The sequence below is a fragment of the Saccopteryx leptura genome, chromosome 3, assembly GCF_036850995.1.
Source record: "Saccopteryx leptura isolate mSacLep1 chromosome 3, mSacLep1_pri_phased_curated, whole genome shotgun sequence".
Classification (NCBI taxonomy): Eukaryota; Metazoa; Chordata; class Mammalia; order Chiroptera; family Emballonuridae; genus Saccopteryx; species Saccopteryx leptura.
In genome coordinates this window covers 92,026,236-92,052,234 of record NC_089505.1, presented here as the reverse complement: position 1 = coordinate 92,052,234, position 25,999 = coordinate 92,026,236, and the positions used below count along the sequence as shown (strand labels likewise).

General features: G+C 49.7%; 1 protein-coding gene across 4 annotated transcripts in view; it reads right to left on the bottom strand.

Annotated features, from left to right (window-relative positions):
• Positions 1-5,872: 5,872 nt before the first annotated feature.
• The window catches only part of VPS13D (vacuolar protein sorting 13 homolog D), a 239,345-nt gene continuing 219,218 nt past the window's right edge, over positions 5,873-25,999 (bottom strand). For all 4 annotated transcript variants that reach the window (XM_066375101.1, XM_066375102.1, XM_066375103.1 and 1 more), the window contains 3 exons: positions 19,437-19,568; positions 10,595-10,835; positions 5,873-8,828 (listed from right to left, as the gene is read on the bottom strand). In XM_066375101.1, the coding sequence (XP_066231198.1) occupies positions 8,697-8,828; positions 10,595-10,835; positions 19,437-19,568 (505 nt within the window). In that variant the 3' untranslated portion in view covers positions 5,873-8,696. The remainder of the gene's footprint in view (positions 8,829-10,594; positions 10,836-19,436; positions 19,569-25,999) is intronic.

The window sequence follows — 25,999 nt, the reverse complement described above, 5'->3', positions numbered from 1 at the left end:
CCCACCACAGAGCCTCTGCTGCAAGCCCACATGGGGCAGCCACAAAGAGCCAAGGACCTTCCCAGGATGCCCATCCCGGCCCCCTCCTCAGTCTCATCCATCCACAGGGAGAGGTTAATGACCTGCCCTGCCCTTCTAACCCCCTTTCAGCCTTCACCTCCCAACTCCTCCTGTGACTGCTGACCGTGTGCTGTAATGGACTCGATTCCCTGACAGCCCTCGGGTCCCTGCTTTGTGACTGGTATGCACCCCTCCGAGGCACAGAGGCCTTAGGCTAGCTTGATTGGGAACAAAAAAGACAAACCTGAGAACATGAACAAAAAACAGGTTAATGTTATCAAAATAGAACTGGACCCATCTCAGAAGCAAAGGGACCTGCTCGTTGCTGTCAGGCCTCTGCCCAGCCTCTAAGGTGGCCCTTCCGCCCACTCCTCCCTGAATCAGTCTCTTTCCTTCCCCCAGCTGCTTCCTACTGGCCTTTCCTGTCCACCGCCTGCCCAACTCCCTGCTGGTTTAAAAACACCTAAAAGGAAAAAGTAACACCTTCTTCACTCTTTCTCCCCTGCCTTCACATTTGGAAGAAGTGTCGACATTCACTTCTTTACCTTTGGATTCCATTTCAACACCGCTCCTCCCAGAACGGCTGGGGAGTTCGCCGATGGCCTCGTTTGCAAGTCTGAAGCTTCCCTTCAGTCTTGCTCAACCTGACCTCAGAGCAGAGCCGGCATCAGTGCCCAGTGGCCCCCTCCCTGGCCCTTGCCTGCAGAACGTGGCCTCTGCCCGTCCCACCTCCGGGCCGACGCCCTGGCCCCTCTGCCTCTCCCAACCCTCCATCAGGTCCCCATAGGTTCTGACCTGAGCTCACATCTCTATACCCTCACTGAGCACTGTGATTGATTTACACCATGGTTTATTTCAACTTTTATCTCCAAGAGAATGGCTCCCAAATCTCTGTCTCTCCAACACTGTGAACTGGACGTTCCAATGTTGCCCTACATTCAACGTGTCCAAAATAAAACTCGCCATCTTTCTGTCTGCTCCTGGTTCTCCATCCTCAGGCAGAGCAGTGGGACCCTTCCTGTTGTAGGAGAGCCCCGTTCGTAAATGGACCGTGGAACCAACCTAGGTAAAGCCTAGGCCTTCAGGTGATGTCCTCGGGACCTGGCCTCTTCACCCCTCAGGTTGGTCTCGCCTGTCTTGCTTTACATGCTGGTTCCCAGCAGCTGCAGGCTCCAGCCTTCCAGATTCAAGTCTGGTGGAAAGAAAGCATCTCTTCCCGTTAACTTCTGCTCAACTCCCTGGGTTCACTGTCATTGGACCAACTGTCCATTCCAGAACCAATCTCGGTACCCAGTGACAGAATTGCACCGATTGGCAATCGGATTTTATATTTCCATATATGCGTGGGTGAGAGACGGCTCCCCAAAAGGAATTCAGGGCCTGTTTCCAGGAGACGTGAGGACTGATTCTGACCAGGCAACAATGGCTACTGTCCATTACTCCCATCTCAGAAGCACCTGTCCTGTCCCTCCCTGTCATATACCACCAATCAAAGTACTAGGTTGATTCTTACCTTCTCTTGCCTGGACCATTTCAACAGTTCTCTAAGGAGAATGTCTCCCTTTGGTCAGTCTCATTCAACCCATTCTCACCACTAACGCAGCTAATTTTTCAGAGCTTAGACTGGAGACCACTCTTTTGCTCAGCAGGATTTCATAATTTGCCCATGTGGTTTTGTGTGTCAGTAATGTATTCATGTCTCTTGCTGAGTAGTGTTCCACCCTTACATTATACTCGTTTGTTGATCCATTTACCTGTTGATCGGAATCTGAGTTGTCTCCGGTTAAACATTTGTGGACAAGTCTTTGTGAGAACATGTTTTCATTTCTCCTGATACCTATGGTGAGTGTACGTTTAACTCTTTGAGAAGCTGCCAAGCCATTTTCTTTTTTTCTTTTTTTACAGAGACAGAGAGTGAGTGAGTCAGAGAGAGGGATAGACAGGGAAAGACAGACAGGAACAGAGAGATGAGAAGCATCAATCATTAGTTTTTCGTTGCGTGTTGTGGCACCTTAGTTGTTCATTGATTGCTTTCTCATATGTGCCTTGACTGTGAGCCTTCAGCAGACCAAATAACCCCTTGCTCGAGCCAGCGACCTTGGGTCCAAGCTGGTGAGCTTTGCTCAAACCAGATGAGCCCACGCCCAAGCTGGCGAGCTCGGGGTCTCAAACCTGGGTCTTTCCGCATCCCAGTCTGACTTTCTATCCACTGCGCTGCCTGGTCAGGCTGCCAAGTCGTTTTCCAAACTAGTCTTACTATATTTTACAACCCATTGGCATTGGATGAGAATCCCATATGCTCTACTCAACATCCTTGCCAATGCTTACTGTTGTCAAACTTTTTAATTATTCTACAGGTGTGCAGTGGTATTTCATTTTAGTTTTCATTTGCATTTCCCTGAGAGTGATAGTGCACATTTTTTTCATGTGCTTTTTTCACTTGGCTTTTGTATATTTCTTTTATGAAGTGTTGGTAGAAGTGTTTGCTTGTTTTCAAGTGGTTTGCATAACTCATTGAGTTTATTTGCTACAAAACTGCTAAGAAATTTTGCATCTATGTTCATGAGGGATATTAGTTTTTCATTTTCTTTTCTTATAAAACTTCTAACTGAAATGAAGAATAATTTATAGTGAATGAACAGTAGAGAAGAGGAAGCCGAGAATGAAATCAGCAATTTGGGATATAAGAAAGCAAAAAACACCCAATCAGAACAGTGAAAAGAAAAAAGAATCTAAAAAAATGAAGATAGTGTAAGGAGCTTCTGGGACAACTTGAAGCACACCTACATTCACATTATGGAAATGCTGGAAAGAAGAGAGAGCAAGAGATGAAAAACCAATTTGAAAAAATGATGGGAAACTTCCCTAACCTGGTAAAGAAAATAGACATACAAGTCCAGGAAACACAGAGAGTCCCAGACAAGATGAACTCAAAGAGGTCCATACCCACACACACCATAAGTAAAATACCAAAGGTTAAAGACAAAGTGAGAACCTTAGAAGCAGCAAGAAAAAAGCATTTATCTACAAGGGAGCTCCCATAAGACTGTCAAATGACTTCTCAACAGAAACTTTGCAGGCCAGAAGGGAGTGGCAAGAAATATTCAAAGTGATGAAAAATAAGGATTTATGACCAAGATTACTCTACCCAGCAAAGCTATCATTTAAAATCAAAGGGCATATAATGAGCTTCCGAGACAAGAAAAAACTAAAGGAGTTCATCACCACCAAACCATTTCATACAGTGTATGAAATGTTAAAGGATTGAAGAAAAAAAGGAGGAGGATATGGAGAAGGAGAAAGAGGAAGAGGAGAAAGAAGAAGGAGGAAGAAGAAAAAGAAAAAAGAAGAAGAAGGGAGAAGAAAGAAGGAAGAAGAAGAAGAAAGAAGAGGAAAATACACAAACAGCCAGCCTGACCTGTGGTGGTGCAGTGGATGGAGCATCTACCTGGAACACTGAGGTCACTGGTTCAAAACCCTGGGCTTGCCCGGTCAAAGCACATACAACAAATAAGCAATGACAACTAAAGTGAAGCAACTATGAGTTGATACTTCTTGCCACCTCCATTCCTACCCTGTAAAATCAATATATAAAATCTTTTATATATATATATATATATATATATATATATATATTTTTTTTTTTTTTTTTTTTTTTTTTTTTTGCATTTTCCGAAGCTGGAAACGGGGAGGCAGTCAGACAGACTCCTGCATGCGCCCGACCGGGATTCACCGGCATGCCCACCAGGGGGCGATGCTCTGCCCATCTGGGGCATTGCTCTGTTGCATCCAGAACCATCCTAGCGCCTGAGGCAGAGGCCACAGAGCCATCCTCAGCGCCTGGGCTATCTTTGCTCCAGTGGAGCCTTGGCTGCAGGAGGGGAGAGAGAGACAGAGAGGAAGGAGAGGGGGAGGGGTGGAGAAGGAGATGGGCGCCTCTCCTGTGTGCCCTGGCCCAGAATCGAACCCGGGACTCCTGCACGCCAGGCCGACGCTCTACCACTGAGCCAACCGGACAGGGCCAATATATAAAATCTTGAAAAAAAATATAGCCTGACATGTGGTGGCACAGTAGATAAGGTGTCAACCTGGAGTTCTGAGAGCGCTGGTTTAAAACTCTGGGCTTGCTAGGTCAGGGCACACACGAGAAGCAACTATGAGTTGATGCTTCCCACTCTCCCCCTTTTCTCTCTCTCTCCCCTAAAATTAATATATAAAATCTTTAAAAAATACAAACAATAGAATGGCCCACTTACCATCTCTGCTGAATAGGTCACTGACATCTCAAACCCAAATGCCCATCACCTTAGACACTCATCTACTCATTTAACATTCAACAAATATTTAACAGTCAGTAAATGGCCGCCAGCCATAAATATCCCGCTCTTCCTCCAAAGTCCCCTCATCTTGGTAACCACGTCACCAGTCTCCTGGTAACTTAAGTTGGAGCTACCCTTCATGCCTCTTTCCCCCAACCATATACATTAAATCAATTCTTCTGTCTCAGCTATTTTTCTTCAAAAACACAGCCCAAGTCCATAGGCTTCTCTCTACCGCCACGGCCCTCTCAGAGACCACGCCCCATTATTTCTTACCTGGAGAGCTGCACAGCATTCCACTCTTGAACTGCGAGATGTCGATTTTGCAGTGAAATCCTCTGCTTAACACCTTTCCCCAGGCAGCTTACAAAGCCCAACGTGACCTGGCCTGCCTCGTGACGCTCCGCCTGGCTGAAGATGCTGGCAGCCAGATGTGCTGGGCACCTCACCTACCGGGCTTTGCAACTGCACTGCCCTTACCTCTCTGCCTCACTAGCTCTTCCTAGCACTTCTGGACTCAGGCTATCTGCCCCTCCCCCCCCCAGGGGGGGTCTGCCCTGCCCCACCCGATGTCCACTATCCCAGCAAGGGCGGTGAGAGTGAACGGCCCCAGCCCCCAGCACTGAGCCTGGCCAGATTACTCAGAGAACTCAATATATTGCCCCTAATTCTTCTCCTCTCATTTTTCACTTGAAACAACTCCAATCCGGCCTTCATCCTGACACCACTAAAACTGCTCTCAGTAAGGTCTGCAGTGACCTTGGCATTGGCCGTCCCATATTAATTGTTGGTTCTCATCTGACCTGACTTCTCGGCAGCCCTTGCTAGGTAATTTCCATGCTCTTTGAAACCGTGTGGACCGGCTTCCAGGACCCAAGCTCCTGGTTTCAGGCCCGTGCCCGTGGGTGGTCCACCTGCCTAAACTCTGAACTTTGGGGAGCCCCAGAGCTCAGATCTAGGACCTCTTCTCTTTGCTGCCCCCACACAGACCTTTGGGACTTTCAGCTGGGCGCCACCTGTCACTTGTATGCTGGTAACTCCCAATTGGGTACCTCTGGCCTGGACGTAATTGCTTAAATTCCAGACTCAGGTGGCTGACTGCCTTCTTGACATCTCCAGCGAATAACAGGGGGGGCACCCTGAACTTAACATGTGCAGAGTGAGCTCCAAACCTGCTCCTCCTGAAGCCTCCCCTTCTCAGTAAGCGACCACAACCCCCACCCCCCACCCCAGCCAGGGCCTAAACCAGCAACCCCGGCGAGGTGGGGTGCGGAGCAGAGCGTCACACCTGGGCCCCAGAGAACAGAGAGTGGCTGACTCTTGTAGAGTTAAGTACGGCTCACGGTGCAGGGTTCGCCCCAGTAATGTGCTTCCGTGCAGCGAGGGGAAAGGAAGCATGTTACTGTGAACGTAACACATCTCACATTTGTCACCGATGATGGTTCTAGAATCTCTGGAACACCAAGAAACCAGAAGAAGAAAAACAACATGTCTGGGAAGTCAACAAAGCATTTTATTCCACAGGAAGAAAAATAACAACTCTGATATGAGAAACAGATGGGAGAGTCTGAACAATTGGTGGGAATAGTGTTTACACAGTGGAGAACCAGATACTTTGTTTTCAGAGTTCCATGGAGCAGCTACTATGGCATTTTGAGGCACAGATGATGCTCAGAGAGAGAGTGACCCTGGAACCTTCTGAACATTGAGGTGAGTACCCCCACGCAGCCAGACCCCAGGGCTGGTGAGAGGCTGCTGTTTCTCAGGAGTGCGGCCGAGCCCAGGGCGTGGGGAACCCTGACCTCCGGCCAGCCTCCCCAGTGGTCAGGGAGAAGCAGCTATGGTTAGGCAGCGACATGGGTTGGCCAATGGTGCTGGGTCAGGGAATTAGGATGGCTTTTGAATTCTCCTTATCCAATTTCTCCTTATTCAATTGATTTCACTGTCCTCAGAGAGGAACTGTGGACTTGAGGCAGCCTGAGAACTGGTGGAAATTATCACAACAAAGTCTCAGACATCACTGGCCAAATACCAGTTTAAAAAGAAAAAGGGCCAGAGCCGGCTTGCGCCAAAGCTTTGGATTTTTTCCTGGCAAACCGGGAAACCGTGTCCAAAGCCTTTGGAAGTTTTCCACCGCCACCAGGCCAGGCAGGGGCGGCAGGGGCAGAGGAGCTGGGGAAGCTCTCCTTGGTGTCCACCCCCCCCCCCCCGCCCCCATGGTCTTTGGATCCCACTGGAACATTCTAAGGCGCAAGTGTCAGGGAAGCATTGTGCAATCAGAGGACATGGACAGCTATTTCCAGAGCTGATTAAAATTAGAAAGCAGTGGCAGGAGGGCCTCTGCACACCTCTCTGGAGTCCAAGAAGCGCCACTCCACGCATGGCCTGCAACAGGCTTTCTGCTCTCAAAGCCCAGGATGCCCAGCTGCGTCGGGGCCAAAAGGCAGCCGTCTTCTCTTCCGTGATACTACGCTCCTTAATCTGGTACAGAACTTCAAGTGACTGCCCTCCAGAAAGTGATGCAATCGACCCTTCTAAGAGTCTCTCTTCCAGAGATCATGATCTCAGGCAGTGGCCTACTGATGGCAGAACCACAAGCAAGACTTGTGGGGTGCGGGGAGGGGGCCGGGGGCCTGCAGAGGGCTCTGTGTGTGAGCCAATATCATCCCAACTGCTCAGCATCAAAAGCAAACAAACAACTTCAACCCTTCAAAAGCCAGGTTTCAATTCGGCAGTCCACAGACTTAAGAGTTCAGTGAAGACTAGACCTTGGAGTTCAAGATGATCCTTGAAAACACTACTTGGCTAAAGCACTTTAACACTTATGCTAAAGCTCCCTTCCTGCTTCTTGGAAAACACACACACACACACACACACACACACACACACACACACACAGAGAGGGAGAGAGACAGCGAAAGATCAGCTTCATTTGTGTCTTGGAAGGATCTGGGTCATTGGTTATAAACACCAAAACCGTCTACACATCCACTGATCTTCTGAAGTCGTTTTAGATCTTAGCTCCGTGTGACAAGGTTGTAGAAATTGATTAGCTTTATGAAGATAAAAATTTAAAAACCACAATCGTTCTAGAGTGAGCCCCTCCCACCACGCCCCCACTCCGTCTCCTCCTCACAGAAGAGGGGGAAACAACAGGAGCCCCGGCGAGGGGAGGGTGCTCACGCCAGCCTCGGGGCTGGCTGGAATTTAAAACCAAGGGTAAGATGTTTCGGCTAAATCTTGGTACTACAAAAAGCTTACTGAAACAGCCTTTTCAGACTCAGATTTCCTCTTCTCAGACTCTCCCTCTCCCTTCGTGTCCCCAGGGCTGTGGAGCTGGGTGCTTGACTGTCACTTTGTTACAAAGAGGAGTCCCGGGACCTGTCCCTGCTGCTGCGCAGGGAGGACATTCCCACTGTGCACTGTGATAAATTCGTGGATTTTTGATTTGTTAAAACAAAGATTTCTGTAGGATTTTCCTCCTTCTTAACCAGCAGAGCCTGCCACCATCCCAAACGACCCTGTCTGGTAACGACCAGGAGAAATTTACGGTGCCTGTGCGCACGGGACTGCAGCCACAGGCACAGGTCTACCTCCGGCTGGCTGGACTCTCAGGAGAGAGCCAAGTAGACAGGCAGGTAAAAGAAATAATTTGTGATAGTCTAACAACTACCTTGAAAATGGGGGTGAGGAATAAATAAAAGGTGGATTTCCAAGGCACTCCCGCTTCCAGAAGGGCCAGCTCCGGTTCTGACTCTGTGGCCTGTGTCCCAGCCCAAAACACCAGATTTGAAAGGTGACTCTCCTGAGGAACCCCTCCCCCTCCCCGCGGTCCACTCGCCGGAAATTCTTAGTTTGCAACACTCAGACCTGACACACACGAGTACCCTGAATCACACATGTAGGGTTAGTGCAATAGAAGATCCAATATAATTTTATATTACTTTACAGTTAACGAGCCTTTACACACATCACAGGCCCTGTTCAGAAACGTGCCTATATATTTATAAACACACAGTTGTACATATATACATGTTAACAAATACAGGGCAATCTAAAAATTAGATTAATTGTAGGACACTTGCTTTTTTACGTTATTCGACCAATACCTTTTAAAAATGATTTCCTCCTAATCTAAGGAACCCTGCCCCACACGTTAACACGGCTGGTTTGGGTTCACGTGTTCCCCCCATCAGCATGTACTTCCCTTCGCTCTGTGACACAGTCCCCCAAACTGTGCTCCGGCTTGGCCTCTAACCGAGGCTCCTGATTGGTGGGGGTCAGGTCCGATGGCCTCCACCCAGCCGCCAGGATTCCTCAGGAGTCCAGCTCCAACTGCTCCTGATTTTCACTGAGTCTTAACATCAGTTGCTGCTCATAGTACAGGCTCTTTGCATAGTTTATTTCTTGTGATAACTTGATAGCGAGGACCTCGGATTTCACGTGGACCTGGGGGACAGAACAGGATGAGCGACCTGCCCGTAGGCGGGGCAGCACCATCCTGGTCCCCATCAGTGCACCCCAGGATGGTGCACTGTTAGGGAACAGTCTCCGGTCCCCTTCTCCCGCTTAATGCTGATTCGGGCCGGGGGTGGGGCGGGGTGGGGCAGGGAGGCGGTTCCTGGAATCTGTGTCTTTAACAAATTCCCCAGGTGAGTGTGTAGCCAACCTGAACTCACCTGACACTTGGGACCCCCTGTACCTGAGAACCAGTTTCAGCTCTGACGGGGTAGGGTTCTGTGTGCGTGAAGGGCATGAACCAAGGACTTTGCTTTGGGTTCAAACCAAAGTCTGGGGACGGTCAAAGAGGGGGAGAACCAGCAGGCACACGCCTTGGGGCTGTCCTTAACAGAAACGCTGAGCTGCTCCCTCGCCTTGAAAGGGACAAAAATGCAGCTGGGCCCGGCTCCCCACCATGAGAAGAACTTGTGGAAATTACTCACACTTTTGGGTGTTAACTCTATTAATCTACCAGCCTCAACTTAAGCCAATGACCCCAGGGGAGCCTGTGCAAGCCAAACCAAACTCAAGTGCATTCCTGAGCAGGCGGAAGGTCAAGCAGAGGCCCGATAAGGTTGGTTGCTATTTCTGATCTGCAGAAAGACCCAGAGATAAGCAAGGCCGTTTTGAATGACACGTCATTCTCACAGGCGGGCTTGGAAATCCTAGCATACCAGGTGAAAAATGAGCAGGACTAACCCCAGGCTTTCACGGAAAGTCACAGTCAAAATATGGCGAAGACAGTGTCTCCTCGCAGGGACTGCTGACCCAACAGTCCCTCCGAAAGGGGGGAGCGGAGCAGCCTGGAGCCGCACAGCGCCTGGTTTTGAACCCTGGCTCCTTCCAGTGGCGGCCATATAATGTTGACCAGGTCACTTGCCGTCACCAAGCCTCCTTACCAGCCAAGTGGAGAAATGACCCTCCAGCATCTGGTGGCCTGTCAGAAGTACTGAGCGCCCAGTCGAGCACACAGGACCCTTAAGGAATGCTGGTTGTTAACAGCATTATTACTTAGAAGCCCTGCCATAACAGTGTCTTCTACCCTTTGGAGGCAAATATTTAGATTAATCGTAGGACACTTGCTTTTTTATGTTATTCGACCAATACCTTTTAAAAATGATTCCTCCTAATCTAAGGAACCCTGCCCCACACGTTAACACGGCTGGTTTTGATTCACGTGTTCCCCCATCAGCATGTACTTCCCTTCGCTCTGTGACCTAGTCCCCCAAACTGTGCTCCGGCTTGGCCTCTAACCGAGGCCAAATATGATATTCTTTACAAATATTTACTGAGCATTTACCCTGGGTAGGGGCCTCTGCTAGATAGTACTTCTTTGCACGGAAAAAAAAAGTTACTTCCCAATTGTTTCATAGGAGAACCAACAGAGAAGTTGGTGTGTGCTCTAACACCTTCCTAGATTCAACAAAGTGAAGAGTCACCATTCAGGAATAAAAATCCCCACGTGTGGTGTCGGTCGGTCCTCGCTGCTATCTAGACGTTCTCCGCCGGCCACCTCGGTGGTGAGGAGCGGGCGGAGGGCCGTTACAGGCAGGGCTGGGAGGCAGCACCCCGGGGTTAGCAGCAGCCCAGCCGACCCTAAACTGAATTCCCGCTGAGAAGTGTAAGCAGGGCAGAGGCTTCCCCGGGTCCCTTCTCTCTCTCACCCTCTCAATAGGCCGGTTCAGGAGGGCGGCGGAGACACCATGCACACTCACCATGGGCTTCTGGTGGGAGGGGCCGGGCATGGATACGCCACTACTCGTGTTCACCGCCTTCTTGGTCACCTGCACATACACCTTCCCGTGGTCTTTAGAGACGAGGCAGTGGTAGAGATCGTCGTACTTGACTTCTAGGAAGATGGCCTCCCGGTCCACATAGTCGCCACTTTTCAAAAAGTAAACGGCCTTGGAGGAGATGAGCACGCAGTAGCTGTCAATGTTCTCCACGGCGATGAAGCTGGGAAGGGAGAGGGAGGGTAAGGAAGGGGCACAGAGCTCTCCTTGTCCTGGAGCAGGAGAAGGGTGTGGGCTAGTGTGCCCTGGGGTCCGAAGGTCTGACAGGGAATCTAGGCCCCCTCCCTCACTATGTTCGTAGGCAGGTGGCTCGATATTGATGGGGAAACCGGGCCAAGGGAGGTGGACATTGTAGTCTATAAAGCTTGGAAAGCCTGCTTAGGTAAGAAGCTGCCGCATCCCATTTCGCTTAATTTGCTAGAAGGCTAAAGAATTCATAGGCTCAAGTGCACATTTCAGGAATCCATCATGTCCTCAGAGTCCATTGTGCCTCAGCCCTCCGGACTCAGGTGTGGGATGAGTTTCCCCAAGGCACTGCCAGTCCAGTGCTGCTGGGGGGAGGTGTTTCTGTGCTTCTGCTTTAAGACATGTGCAGTGTCTTAAATGGCAACCACACAGGCTTGTCAGTCTACCCTAGAAGAAGCACCTGATTGGTTAGTGGGAGGGACCAACACAGGCCTACAAAATTTTAAAGAAACTGATTGGCGGGCTTTAAGGAAAGCTAGTTCTTCCTAGCCCCAAAATAAAGACACAGGTTTAACAGAGGTCTGACCCTTTTCTCTCTTCCTGCTTGGAAACAAGCCTGCCTGCCTGTCGGTTCATGGGGTCTCCAAGCAGCAGCCATGCGTGTGGGCTGGCAGCTGGATGGTCTCCCAAGGACAGGCTTTGAGCTGTGCCTGGACTGGACCGAGCTTTGATAGGGGCTAAACCAGGGGTCCCCAAACTTTTTACACAGGGGGCCAGTTCACTGTCCCTCAGACCGATGAAGGGCCGGACTATAAAAAAAACACCTATGACCAAATCCCTATGCACACTGCACATATCTTATTTTAAAGTAAAAAAACAAAACAGGAACAAATACAATATTTAAAATAAAGAACAAGTAAATTTAAATCAACAAACTGACCAGTGTTTCAATGGGAACTATGCTCCTCTCACTGACCACCAATGAAAGAGGTGCCCCTTCCAGAAGTGCGGCGGGGGCCAGATAAATGGCCTCAGGGGGCCGCAGTTTGGGGACCCCTGGGCTAAACCATGGTGCATGGTGCAGAGTATCTGGACTTTGGTCTTGATACTGGGCTTAATGAAGACAAGATTGGACTTTTTCCTTGATGAGACAGAGGGAAATGAGACACTGGAAACCTATGAGCAGCATTCTGTTCAACCCCAAATCTTACTGCAAAAGCCTAAGCTTTTCTGAGTGCGAGTCCAGTTGAAATGCTTTCCACATGACACCATACACAATCCCCACTTCAACCGGCGTCAGAACCGATATCAGATACTGGGAGCTCAAGCAGAAGGTTGGTCACGGGCTCTCAACACCACGGCTGGGAGCCACAGGCTGGGCACAGGAGACAGGGGGGAGGACGTGGAATTAAACAGGTCAGCGAAGGGTATGACGCGAGAGGGCACGAGTTCCTGCCTTTGCACACTGACATCTACTTCCTTCCTTCCTAAATTCTTAAACCAGACTCTGCTCAGCACCTCCAGGGACAGGGAACCTGTGAGAACACCACTCCACTTTCAGAAAACTCCAACAGTTAGAAAGTGCCTTAGTTGGGAAAGCTGTAATCTTGACTCATAACTTTCGGGCATTGCTTCTTGGGGCTTCTGTGCCACTCAGTAAAGAATCTCATTCCTTCTCCTGCACGGAGCTCCTGAATTAAAGTGGAAATTTATGCACATCAAACCTCTCCGCTCAGCTGCTGAATGGGGAGCGCTGACCCTTGGTGAGCGCTGTGACAGCTCTCCGGGGCCTGGCTGCCTCCACCGCAGCTTGTGACAGCCCTCCACAATGGGGCGGCAACGTCAGCGTCAGCGAAGGAGAGCAGACAACGGCAGGAATACTAAGAGCTGACCACAGGCTGGCTGTCAAGCTGCAGCCCCCAGGCCTTGATGTCCTGAGAGGGCTTTGCAAACCGCTGCTCAGAGCCCAGGCTCCCCTGTGAGCTGCGAGGCCCAGGGTCCCAGGATGGCTTTGCTGCTGTGTCAGGGAAGGGGCCTGCCTGCCGGTGGATGAGCACTTTCCTTTCCATCCGAGCCTGTGCTGGGCCCTGGCCCTCCCGGCTTAGAGAGCCCCCAGCCTTCCCTGCACTCAGAATACCCCATCTCTCAACTGACCTACCGCCTTCTGTCCTGGGGAGTCACAGGTCCAGCCTCTCCACGAAGCTCCTCAGTTTCCCCACGGAACACTCCAACCCCACCCCACTTTTGAACACTTAAATTACTTGCCTTCAAAGCACTGCCAAACACCAATTTGTTCTCTACACACCCCCCGGATCAGCCTCCCAGTTCTGACCATGCTGGTGGAGTGGGGGGTCCACATCTGCTCCCCCGTCTCCCTGAGCACCACCGAGTCTGCTGCCCGAGGACGGGCTCAGGGAGGACCTGCCTGCTGCCGGTCGCCATTTTAATCACAGCCTCACACGACAGAAACTGGCATTTACTGTTCTACTCGAACTGGTAGGCGATGCCAAGGATGCAGACTTGTGAAGTCTCAGCGCCCATTAGAAACACCCAACAGCTTTCGGTGCTCAGGCCACTGACCCAGGACTCCCCGCACCCCGGCCCCGACGGCAGCAAGGAGGCGGCTTCGCCACTCAGTGGAACAGCACGGAATCTGAAATTGCTGGTCCAGGGGGCAGGAAAGGGGACAGAGAGAGAGGGAAGGAGGGAGAGAGAGAGGGGTAAGCACCACTTCCTGGCAGAGGGAGCGCCGCAGGGCCACTAGGTCTTGATGGGAAGCTTGGTAAAAACTGAGAAGCATCCTGCAGTTCCTGAGCCCTGGCTGGGCAGGGGCTGCCCAGGCTGCACTGGGCTCTCGAAGGAAACCCAGACGTCGGCCCTGCAGGTGATAAGAATAGGAATGTGCCTTAAAAACCCAACCCAGATGACTTGCGTCCCTCTGGTCCAGCACACGACGGGCCCTCTGGTCCCCGCGCCCTCGGTGTCCCTGTGGTGGACATCTGCACCCAGCCTTGTGCAGGGCCGAGGCCGTCCTTCTCCCCGGGCAGCTGCTCCCACACCCGGGCTGGAGTGCCCGACGTTATTAGGGCACTTTCTGCTGGAACTTTTACAGGCTTTAAAATAGACTCCTTTTCAAGATGCCACAGATGACGCAAGTCCTCGGTCTGGCCAGAGCCACTCGGGGTGGGCTGGCGGCTCGGAGCTGGGAGGCCGTGCTGAGTGCCACATCCCACAGCGTGCCTCGGGGCCAGGCCAGCTTCTGTCTCCATCTGAGAGAGGTGACACTACCTGCCAGCTTCTGTCCCAAAGTTAGCAAAGTCAAAGGAATTCAAGGCCATGCAGAACTGGAAGGCGCAGGAGCAGTAAATGGACCCAGAGTGCCACTCGGAGAGTCCCTTCACACCCGACGGACTGCGGACGGACGGTGGCACTCCCTGACCCATACAGGAAATGTGCTAATGTCTCTCACATCAGGAGCAGACCAGCACTCAGGGCTTAGGCAAGAGGAGAGAGGGAGACAGTGCGGCCACGGCGGGCAGCGAGAGCACAGGGTCCCCACCGGGGTCTGACCTCACACACAGCTGTCCCTATTTTCCTCCTGCCGCCACCTCTGAGCCCACAGCCATACACCAAGGCACGCATGCGTACACGCACACACTTTTTAAATTACAAAATCTGGAAACCACATCAAAGAAGAATTGAAACCGAGCGCTCAAGATTAGGGATCTCCTTCTGTAATGGAGATCCATCCCAAACTTGTCACCGCAAGACAGAAGCCACAAGTCAGGGTGCAGGAGAAGTCGGCCACAGCAGGGCTCCGGGAGGGCCCCTCTGTCAGCGCGCCCTTCCTGGGCCTTTCTCCTCCGCGCCACTTCATGGCCCTCCGCGGGGCCGCCCTCCCCACTGGCCACCCTCCTCCAGAGTCCCACAGAGGACTGCGCCCGCTCCCCCAGGCTTCCCTGGGCTGCACTTGAGAGGCTCAGGGTCCTGCCAACGGGGCAGCCGTGGCTACTGCTGCGAGCCTGTTGAGTCCACGCACTGGGCTTCCTGCTCTGCGTCCCCTGTGTGACCACGCTTCACGCAGGGCTGACACAGAGGAGGAAAGCCATCAGGCCCCGGGTCGGTCTGAGTGCACCCGCTGCTCCCTGACTGATCGGGAGCACAGAGGGGGAGAGTGAAGCCTGTGGCCAGAGCACACAGCTCTGGGTCAGCTTCATCCTTCAACTACGAGAACTGGAGAGGTCACCCAGGGTTCTGGTGCCACATTTTAGGTTGCTGTAGATACTATAATTGAGCCTCTAAAAAACAGGATTTTTAGACTTTGGTTAAAAGTTTTACTTTTAACTCTCCTTTAAGGCGAGAAAGAGGACACTCTGACCCTGGGATCCATGTCAGAAAGATTATTCCGAGAGACAGGAAGGCTGGGCATGTGGCCCTGGTCACTCTCTGACATCTGACAGCACAGGCTCTAGCAGGCGGACCTGACAAGGCCTCCTCCATCACTAACAACACCCACAACCACGACCACCATGGGGCGCTCTCAGCAGCGCCAGTGGCATCGTCAGCAAGAGCGCCAGACCCGCACTCTGTGGCGGGTAATGTGCCTTCTCCCAGCCACATGGCCGACGTGACTTTCTATCTCCTCTCCCTGGCACATTTCTGCCCCTCCTGTAGGACCAGGTCAGCAGTCCACAGCCTTCCCCAGCTTTCCAGGCATAACTCAGTCCCTGCTCCTTGGGGTCCCATAACACACGCTCACACTTCTATTTTAAAAGCAATCAGGCATTACAGGTAGTTGGTAATATTGTCTGTTTCCCCTTCTAGACTATAAATTTGTCAAGGAAAGAGCAACTTTCTCATGCGTCCTGGCATACAGGAGGATTCAACAGATTCACGTGGTAAGGAGTCTCGGAAAATGGCGATGGAATTCCATCGTAAGGTCCAATGGAATCTGCCAGAGCACCTGCAACTTCGGATGCTGGCTGTATCTTAAACTGCAGTAAACTTAAAGAACTCTCTCAGAACTCTGATTTTATGTATTAAAGCTTACACTAACCTCGACCAGAACAGCTGGAAAATCCGCCAAATGAAAGGTTTACTTCGGTTGCCTACCGAAGAACCTCCAATGTCCTGAGTGCCAATAGTTATTGATAGATTACTTCCTGGTTTAGAAAAGGAACCCGTGAATTCTATCCCCTTCCTCAGAATGACCTGTCTTTTGTTTTTGCTTTGAGACTGTACAGGCTACTCTAAGGCTTATATTTATAGTCACATGCTATTAGAATCCACACTATAACCTGTGTTCAAAATACATTTCTGATATCTCCCTCTCTACCTGCAACTTCTCAAGAAGGATACACAGGATACAAAATACCAGAAACACCATGTTTACAAAAGGGCAAGAAAGGAAAATTTTACTCTTGATTTTAGTTCCTCCTGTGCTTGCTGAGTTTGCTAACCATGCACGGTTTATTTCCTCAAAAAGAGACAGGACTTCTATCTGGTTGGTGGGTTTATAGGCTATTTTTGTTTTCTTTGTTATATTTTGTTATATTGAGAAAAATCTTGTTTCATATTATTTTCTAAGACTACATTTTGAAAATATAATCCAGTTGTCAAACTCCAGAAAACAGGAGGGTAAAGCAGCTTCCTAGGTCATGTGGGTGGCTCATGGGCACCGTTCCTGCAAAGCAAAGAGAGCCATTCTAATGCTTACAATGCAGGTATGTAACTGTGTCTGTGATGAAGCATTAGAGACAAAATAGGTAACTTATTGTTTCTTTTTTTTTAATGAAAATGAGGTTCCTGGCAACAGACAGACACTAGCCATAAAGAAAAATTAATTTAATCAGATGGGACAAATGCTACTTTAAGATCAGCTTAAGCCAGTATTCTATTTCAAAATTGGGAAAAGTCGGAAGGAATGGTAATTCTGCAACATACCAGAGAAATACTTGATTCCTTTGAAACGAAAGCCGTTTCCGCTGGCCAGACCTTAAATCGTATGTCAGTCACTATCTTTTTAATACTAATTAATTAAATAAAGTGAAAAAATTAGATGAAACTTGATCTGGGCGCGCAGAGTTGCAGTCACCATGGTGCTGGAACTTGGTGGGGTTGCACTGCATCAGGAAGTAATTACACAACATTTTCCAGAAGTGAAACAGGGAGTCTAACCAGGAAAAAATGTGGAAACATTTAGTTAGAACAGTAGAGCAAGGTATTAAAGACCCTTTTAAGGGGTTAACTCTGAAGGAAGATATGCAAATAATTAGGTCTGTAAACATGGTTTTAATTACAATTCTAGGATAGAGTTAGGGGTGTAACCTGGCTTTTCCTGAAAACTCCTTCCTCACAAAGTGATGAGACTAACGTTCACATCACTGTGAGGACCCAGCCTGACAACTAAGGACACACCAGAGAAACACTGGCCGGTCCCCTGACAACCATACACTGGAGAAGGCCATGGTCACAGGCCCCCTTCCACATTCCCTGCCGAGATATACCCCCCACACACGGGTGGAGACACATGGTTTTCATCTTTAGAGTCAAAATTCAATCATGCCAATATCTTTTCCCATTTCATATAAATTTCAAGAGTTTCGGGAAATCTACTTTACTGACGTCACTCCGATTCCGGTTTTCAGCTCTCTGTGGCCCAGCTCGCTGCAAGCGTCTCACTGGCAGCAAGCAAATTAGCTGTGCTACCCTCTTCGTCCCGTGTGGTTGGCATGTGTCATTCTACTGAAAGTGAACTTACAAGGACCAGAGATAGAGATGAAAAGCACAATGTACTGTACAGTAATTTATAATCTCAATCTTTGACCAAAAACCACCCAAAAGATGGATCAGTGACCACGTATTAACATAATGTTCAACTGCAGCTGTTGGCCATCACTCATGCCACAAATGTTTCCTGAGTGCCTACCATGTGCCAGGCACTGCACTAGGTCTGAGGACTCTCCCATGAATGACACAGACAAAACTCCCAGCCCTCCTGGGCCTGTCACTCTAGCAGACTCTGCCGCATGTCCTGCTGAACCTGTGGGGTGACTCCTGGGCCTCCTACCCAAAGGCCAAAAGGCCCACCAGCAAAGTGGTAATAAGTACAGTCACAGCACCAAGCCCTCCCCTCCGGAAGAGGAGCACACAGTGAGGCCCACTGGGGTTCTAGATGTGGGCGTGAAGACCAGAGCTGAGGCCACCCTGGAAGAACAGACGTATCGGTGGCGCATGGTGTGGACTGAATTGTGCCCCCTCCATTCCTCTGTTGAAGCCCTCACCCCAATGTGACTGTTTGGAGTATGGAAGTAATTAAGGTTAAACGAGGTCATAAGGGTGAGGCCCTGATCCTATATAGATTATACAGGATTAGTTTCCTTATGCAAGACACCAGACAGAGAGCGCTTTCTCTCTTTCTCTCTCTCTCTCTGCCACGTGGGGACACAGTGAGAAAGTGGCCATCTACAAGCTGGGAAGAAAGCCTTCACCAGGAATTAAACTGGGCATCACTTTGACCGTGGACTTCCCAACCTCCAAAACTGTAAGTAAATAAATTTTGTTGTTTAAGCCACTCAGTCTGTGGAATTTTGTTATGGCAGTCTGGGCTGACTAAGACAAAGTAATGTACCTCCACCATCAAGAGAACTTCCAGTAACACTGTAAGGGTTTGGGCTACACCAAACACACCAGGAAGACGCTGTACTATCCAGCGAGCCACACATGAATTGGGGCTTTGATTTTTGACGCCCCTCTTCAAATACTGCTATAAAAATAGGAGATGAGGTCAGTTTAACATTGTCGCTACTCATGACACTGAGGGCTATGCTGAGAGTTAACCTCTACTTCAGACACTTCTCCGTTAACAGAAAACAGTCCCAGTCTTCAGAAACTCCCCTGGCTTGCTTTATCTTAAGGGTGATACATAAGCATTAAAAGAAATCAAACCAGCAGTTTGCTACACATCAGACATAATGAACTGCTTTTCTCTGGGGTTATAACAGCTATTTAGGTTTGAGAGCATTTTACACAAAAAGGTCTCTGCGGACTATCCTAAAATAGCAATACGCTAAATTCTATCATGTCAACTTCACTAGTTTAAAATACTCCAAGATCCCAGAAACATAAGTCTCTCCATTCAAAGAGTAACCAAACAATTGTAAGAAAATTACATTCCCCAAGTTTTTAGCTACTAGTTGTTATTGGTTTATCCGCCTCATTTCACTAGCTTTCAGCAGCAAATAGTAGAACACCACAGTTTAAGAAAACTTTACAGGAAAAATACCCTTAAAATTGAGAACATTTTATCATCTTCTCTTTGATCTAATGAGGAAGAAATGCCATCTTCTAGAAGGAAAACATTAAGATCCCACTCTGAAACTTGGTTGGAGAACCATGCTTTAAGTAAAAGGCTGTTTTCAAGCAGTTATATGTGAACCCATGAAACATTTGAGCCAAGGAATCTCTGACCAGTTCCCGGGTCTGAGAGTCAGGATGATGCTTAGGTCAGACAGGAACGTCTCAGACTCAGAGACAGAAAGACAACTCGGTGAACCAACGGGGCTGGTGTCCCACTTACAATTCGTCTTGGATGTTGTCCGTGAGTTTGAAAAGCTGCTCTTGCCCTTCGGCCTGGCTCCCGGAATAGCGGGGAAGCAGCCCCTGGGGCCCTGTGCAGACCCGTGGTTTCCGCACCCTCTGCGCCTGCGTCCTGGTGAGTAAATGGACAAAAGGCAAAGAGGTTAGGTGTTAGATCAGAATGATTTTCCAGCCTCCTCTAAGACAAAAGCACTGCTTTACTACAAGACATACTCTAAATTTAGTGATCGGAATTAAACCAAAGTATGAACTGTGAATGCACAATCAGATGGTGGGGAGGGGGTTTAAAGACCCCAATTTTGAATTAGGGACCTTGCCTTTGCCATTTTCTAGTGATGTGATCAATGACAGGTCACTTAACTTCTTCAACTCTCGGTCCCATGTTCTCTCTAAAACGGGGCGCTGACACCTACCTCACAGTGAAGAACAAATAAAAGAATGCCCATTGAGCCTGTGCTTGACAGAACACGGCTATCTGCCCGGGTGCCTACGCCTGTATGGTTATCGTCACGGAGGTCACACCCCACTCTCCTAGGCATGTCCCCAGCAGAGGCACCTCCAGATCTGCGGGGTCAGGAAGAAGACTGAGGCCTCAGGCATCTGAAAGCACACACCCAGCTTCCGGATGTCTTCTAAGACAGGCTCAGCCATCTGGGGACAGGGTGAGGGGCACAGGAATCACACAGGGGAGAGGAGAGGCCCCTGGACGGGTCCCAGGCCACAGTCTGAGATCTGCAGTGGCTCTAACTCATGCCACTCCACGTTGGTTGTGCAAAGGAATCTGCTTTGCTATGGCTTTCAGGGCAGACTGATGTTGTCTTTGTCCACAAACCACATACAGGATAGCTGATAAGTACTTTTTTGGTGTTTTCCTAGAAACAAGAGTCCATATTTGTCTTGGAAAGGCTGTGCATATTTCAGATGACTGATAAGAGTCTGCCGGGTCTGTCCTCGGCCTTGTACTTGCTGTACTTTTCATTATTTGTTCCTGGATTCCATTGAAGCAAAACACCCCTCTCTGTGCACATCCAGAAGAGAGGAGCAGCTCACACACTGGGCCAGCGCTTCAGAACCAGGTCCTGACGGGAGGGTGGACACTTTACTTGCTTGCAAGGGTGACAAGCGCCCCGGGGGGTCAATCGGGGTGGTGATGTGGACAGAAGGAGTCAGCAAGTTGCCACAGGACAAGCAATGGGCAAGTTGCAAAACTGGGACAACTAACTGCAAAGCACCTCCGGACCAGGCCAGTGCTCCGCTCACCAGGCCAGGGAGCTAAGGTCCCACACCTGGGTGAGATCTGCTATGTGCTAGAAAGCCAGAAATCCAGTCATAATTTTTTAAAAGTTCAGTAATAAGAAAGCTCTAAGAACTATTAACTGTGCTCTTTGATATCAAGAGATGGTAAAGAAGTCTCAACAGTTTGTACTAAAGGACTGGGTAGAAAATGATTTTATTTAGATCAGATACTTATACATTCCACAAGGCATAATCTCAATTCCTCCTTCCCCACGGCCTCCAGAGGCCACTGAGACCCCAACCATGACCTGAAGGGAGGGAGGGCTGTAGAGGGGGTTCATTCACCCCCCAGTGGAGGGGCTACTGCTGGTCAGGACGCCCGCCAACCAGAACGAGTCAGGAAAGCCAGGGAAGGGGCGTGCGGTGCTTCCCCGCAGCGGAGCCCTGCCCCCACCCCTGCTTGCAATACAGGGCCACCCTGGGGAGCAGACACTTGACTATCCCCCACGAAGCTCCTGGGAGAGGTGTGGGCTATCAAGGCAGACGTCCCGGGGCTCCTCCCCAAGGCGAATATGATGGGGCCTGTGCCTCACCACTTTTCAATGTCTTCCCCAATCTATCAGATTGTAGGCTCAATTTCCAATTTATATCCTGAATCCTCCTAGTCCTCCATCTCTGTCATAACTGACAAATGATCTCTGGATTTGCAATGGATTACTACCATAACCTTATAAAATATTCTTTTTATCTCCACCCTTGTCCATTCTTCTCATAGCAACGTGAATGACCTTTTCAAAACAAAAGTTAGATCAGGTCAGTCACGTGCTCAAAACACATTGCTTCGCATCTCAGATAAAATATCTGCTCACCGCCTGGCTCCTCACCTGGAGCGTAAGCGCCCCGAGCAGAGGGACGGTTTCACTCCCTGCCCTCCTGGGAACTAGAGCAGTGCCTGATTCATGGAAGAGGAGGAATGCACAGTGGGTGAATAAATGAAGGACTGTATCTGTGGGTGGGGGCAGGGGCCAGGGCCTCTGTGACTGCTGAGCTGAGCAAGGAAAGGTGATACCCAAACTTTGGTGGGGAGCCCGAAGACTCGAGCGGCTGAGCTTTGAAGTCAACAATGTCAAGGCAAAATGTAAACCAGCTAGAACCCCCAGTTCCTGACAGAAAGGCCAGGGGTGTGTCTGTCCTGTTCACTGACCCTCAAAACAGAGGAAGGGGCCTAGGTGAAGTCATGAAGCTACGCCTTGCTGACATGTATTTCCCCCAGAAGAAACCATCTTCGTGAGGACCTAGTGGGAAAACAGGCCACGGAGGAGGAGGAAACCTACCACGACCCCACTCTCCCCCGACGGGACCCCAGGAAGCCAGAGGCCAGGGGAAGGCGGCTTCTTTCTGCCCCTGAGCCCTTGGAAACCACACCTTGTGACAACTGGGGAACAGTTGGGAATGTACGTAAGTGTGCCCTGTATCACCACATTATCAAAGAGCTCTCTGCTAGAGTCAGTGATTTCTTGACTCAGTGACCTCCCTCAGGGACTCCCCAAATTTCAGTGACCCAACCTCACCCTACTCACTCTGCGTTGTCTTCTAACACGCAAACTGCAAACCTACCCCGACAGAGAGAGTACAACCACAGAGCAGTTCCCGGTGGGTCCACACGGCCTGTTTGTGGGTTCCTCCCTTCTCCGTCTCCCCAAGGTCCTCACTTTGTGATGAGCCAAATATCAAGGGAAGGTCAGAAACTGCGCAGACACTGCTGACAGGGTGGCGTTCAGGCCCGTTTTCCACGTGACACAGAGGAAAAGAGCGAGGGCACCTCTGCCGCAAGAAAGGCCGTCTTCCCTAGCAGTGTTATAAATATCGGGACTACTTCTCGAAGGGTGATTCAGAGATACTCTGGCTAGAGCAGAAAGGAGGATGAAAGGAATTCTTCCCACAACTTCCCCTATGGCCTTATCACTGTCGGCACCTGAAAAACCATTCTTTCTTCCCTGACACTCAAACTAAAATTTGAACTCCTGAGGTTGAAGTTGGGAGGTTGGGGTAGAGGAGTGCTTAAAATCACTGTGTGTGAATAAATTTAGTGCCAGATGTAATCAAAGAGTTATAGACAAAACCAACAAGCTAGTGATTTTAAACCTTGTAAGTCGGCAAAGGCCCTGGCCGGGTAGCTCAGTTGGTTAGAGGAGCACCATCCTGATATGCCAAGGTTGTAAGTTCGAGCCCCAGTCAAGGAATACACAAGAATCAACCAATGAGTGCATAAATGAGTGGAACAATAAATTGATGATTCTCTCTCTAAAATCAATTAACAACAACAACAAAAAAGAGCCCTGGCTGGGTAGTGCAGTTGGTGAGAGCATCGTACTGAGGCACCAAGGCTGTGGGTTTGATCCCCGGTCAGGGCACATACAGGAGTATACCAATGAAAGCATGGGTAAGTGGAACAACAAATTGATGTTTCTCTCTCTCTTTTCCTCTCACTCTCTCAAATCAATAAGTACAAGTTAAAAACAGAGCCAGCAAGTTTAACATGCTCTTCTGTGCAGACCACTGTGTGATGGAGTCGTTCTCCTCGTACCCTGATGACAGCACCAGAAAGTCACATGACCCTTTGAGAACGGTAGGACTGCACGTAACAGAAATCCTCATTGGCTCACACTTTGATTCAGGAATCTAGCGAGTCCCTTACTGACTGTTCCGAGGTCACTTTCATGTATGTTCCTGGGAACCTATCAGCACCTGGAGGGAATGGACTCTATTCTCCACTTTTTTTTTAAACTAGACTCATCATTATCCTCAGTTCGGGGCCCACTATCATCATTGGGCTTTTCTTTATTCATTTGAAATGATAATAAACATCCGTGAAACCAGTCCCCAGCGTGAAGACACCACTGTTGCCCATAACCTGAGCCCATCTCTGTGGTCTTCCGCTGCCCCTCACCCCACCCGACCCCCTCTGCCTGAGACAACTCCTGTTCTGAACCCCGCATGTAGCATTGCCCTGCTTCACTTCTTCATGTGGCCTGACCACATTTCAAGGGATGCTCGGTAGAGTCCTGTTGTGTTCTTTGGTTTTAGTTGTTTCGGGCTTTTGAAAAAGGATGTCACTGCTTTTTTATGTTTTGGGCCTCACTTCTTCCTCTTAAGATTCAGCCATTCTTTTGTGTGCAGCTATATAATTCATTTATCATGCCCACTTGTTACTATTCCGTTGTATGTCTGAGTGGGGTTTCCTGGATCCCAGGGCATGAATGTTCACCCAACAAAATTCAAATGGTTTTCAAAGCAGCTGAACAAATTTACACGCCACCCACAATGCATTTAGGGGAGCCAAGTAATCCGCGTCTTTCTACCACGTGGTCTTGTCTGAGACAGCTCAGCACTGTGTATCACAGAGCCAGTGGCCCTGTGCGACTACTGAGCACTTGAAATGTGGCCAGTGTGATTAAGGAACTGAACTTTTAAAATTTAACTTAAAGTAAAGGCAAATTGCGTGTCACATAAGCGCTACTCTAGACTTTTAAATTTTCGTTGCTCGAATGGGTGTACAATGGCATCTTGTTATTTACTTACATCCCCACCCTGTCTTTTCAAACTAAGGGGATGATGGCGCCCAATAAAAACGCAGAGCAGCTATGACGCCTGCCCATGGGCAGCAGAGCACACCGAACTACTGCCAGCTGCCCAGACCCACTGCCACCGCCTACCCCAGCCCACCCTCCGGCCTCCCCTGCTTGCCTCACCCTCCTCCCCACGATCACCTCTGCTCTCCAGACTGGCTGCTTCTAGGGCAGGTCTGGTACAACATCCTTCGAGGGCAGGGGTGGCAGATCATTACACAAGAGGCGTAAACACCCCACCCACTCACCTCTCCTGAGCTGACGGTGTCTCCTACTAGCACTCAACATAAAAGGCAGTTTACAACATGCGTCTGTTTAGCGCGTATGCAGCAACTCTGCCTCCACAAACCTTTGTTTAGCCAAAGGTCTGTGGTGTATTTAATTGCTGCCAGCTGGGGGCTGTGCGGCCATTTTAAGCCCTCAGCTGCTGCGGTTTATAAATTTCACAGTGTATAGAAAGAAGCAGGCCTTCCAGTCAACCAGCTAATCCAAAATGTCAGCACCAAACCAACTTGAGCTTTGAACTCCATGAAAACGTCAGGGAGCCGGCCGAGCAGCATGGACGCCCCCCCCCCCCCACTCCCGCCTGGGGAGGGCTGCTCATACAGTGGCTGATACTCTGCAGATATCCACCCGGCCGGAGATCAATACAGAAGTCTGCATCTGGCCACTGCCGGCTGACACACGCTGGAGGCCCCGAGCCCGAGATCAGAGGAACAAAAACAATCCCCGTCATTTTCTTTAAGCAACAACAAATCCAAACAAGGTGACACGGGAAGATCTAACCAGTTCCACTTGGTTGATCTTGCCTTTCAGCCTGAGGGTCAACAGTTGGCCAGCCACTATTTGTTCTTCGCGTATATGATGAGTAACTATGTCATAGTCCTATTAGTTGAAGACAGATGTTGTACACACATACACATACCCCTGTGCAGCTTAAGTTATTAGTCGGTTGAGAAATCTGTCATGGCCAATGTCTATCAACCAAGTGAGGTTCAAAAACAATCTGTAAACGAGGAGAAAGTGCATGTGTCAAACATGCGACTTCCTAGCGTCATGGAATGTTTATTCAACTGATGACTGCCATCTTCCTCAGGACCTGTGAGTACTGACCCCAACAAAGTGATGGATTGTGCCTGCATTTACTTTATGTGTGTGTCCATGGCTTTTGTTTTAATTAACTATCTTACAGATATATACCGTGCTCGACTGGGCACACACAAGTCGGCTGAGAACAGAAGGTCAGCCCAGACTCTCTCTCCAAAGACTGTTAACAGGTAACAGCTACGAGATACCAAGATTCTTGACTAAATGGTTCGATCAAGCACTTGTCAGTTCTCTAAAAGGAGCTCAGTAGTCTATCTAAACAGCGCTCTACACTGGCGTGCATGAGCTGGTTAAAACTTCCGCTGGTGGCCACTGCAAGGCAATGCCTGAAGTCCGAGAAGCCCGCATGCCATAAGCTACGTGGGCTCTCTGACCGCGGCCCCCCTCCCTACGGCGTCCACTCCCAGGGGCTGGGGGAGAGCGCTCCTCCCCCACAACGACTCCACTCCTCCTGGGCCATCTGAGGAGGAGGAGACGTAACTGGGCACTGAAACCTCTACAGTTTGGCTCAGTTTACATCAGACATTCTTCCCCAGAGTTCCATGATCAACAGACACCCACTTTCTAGAAC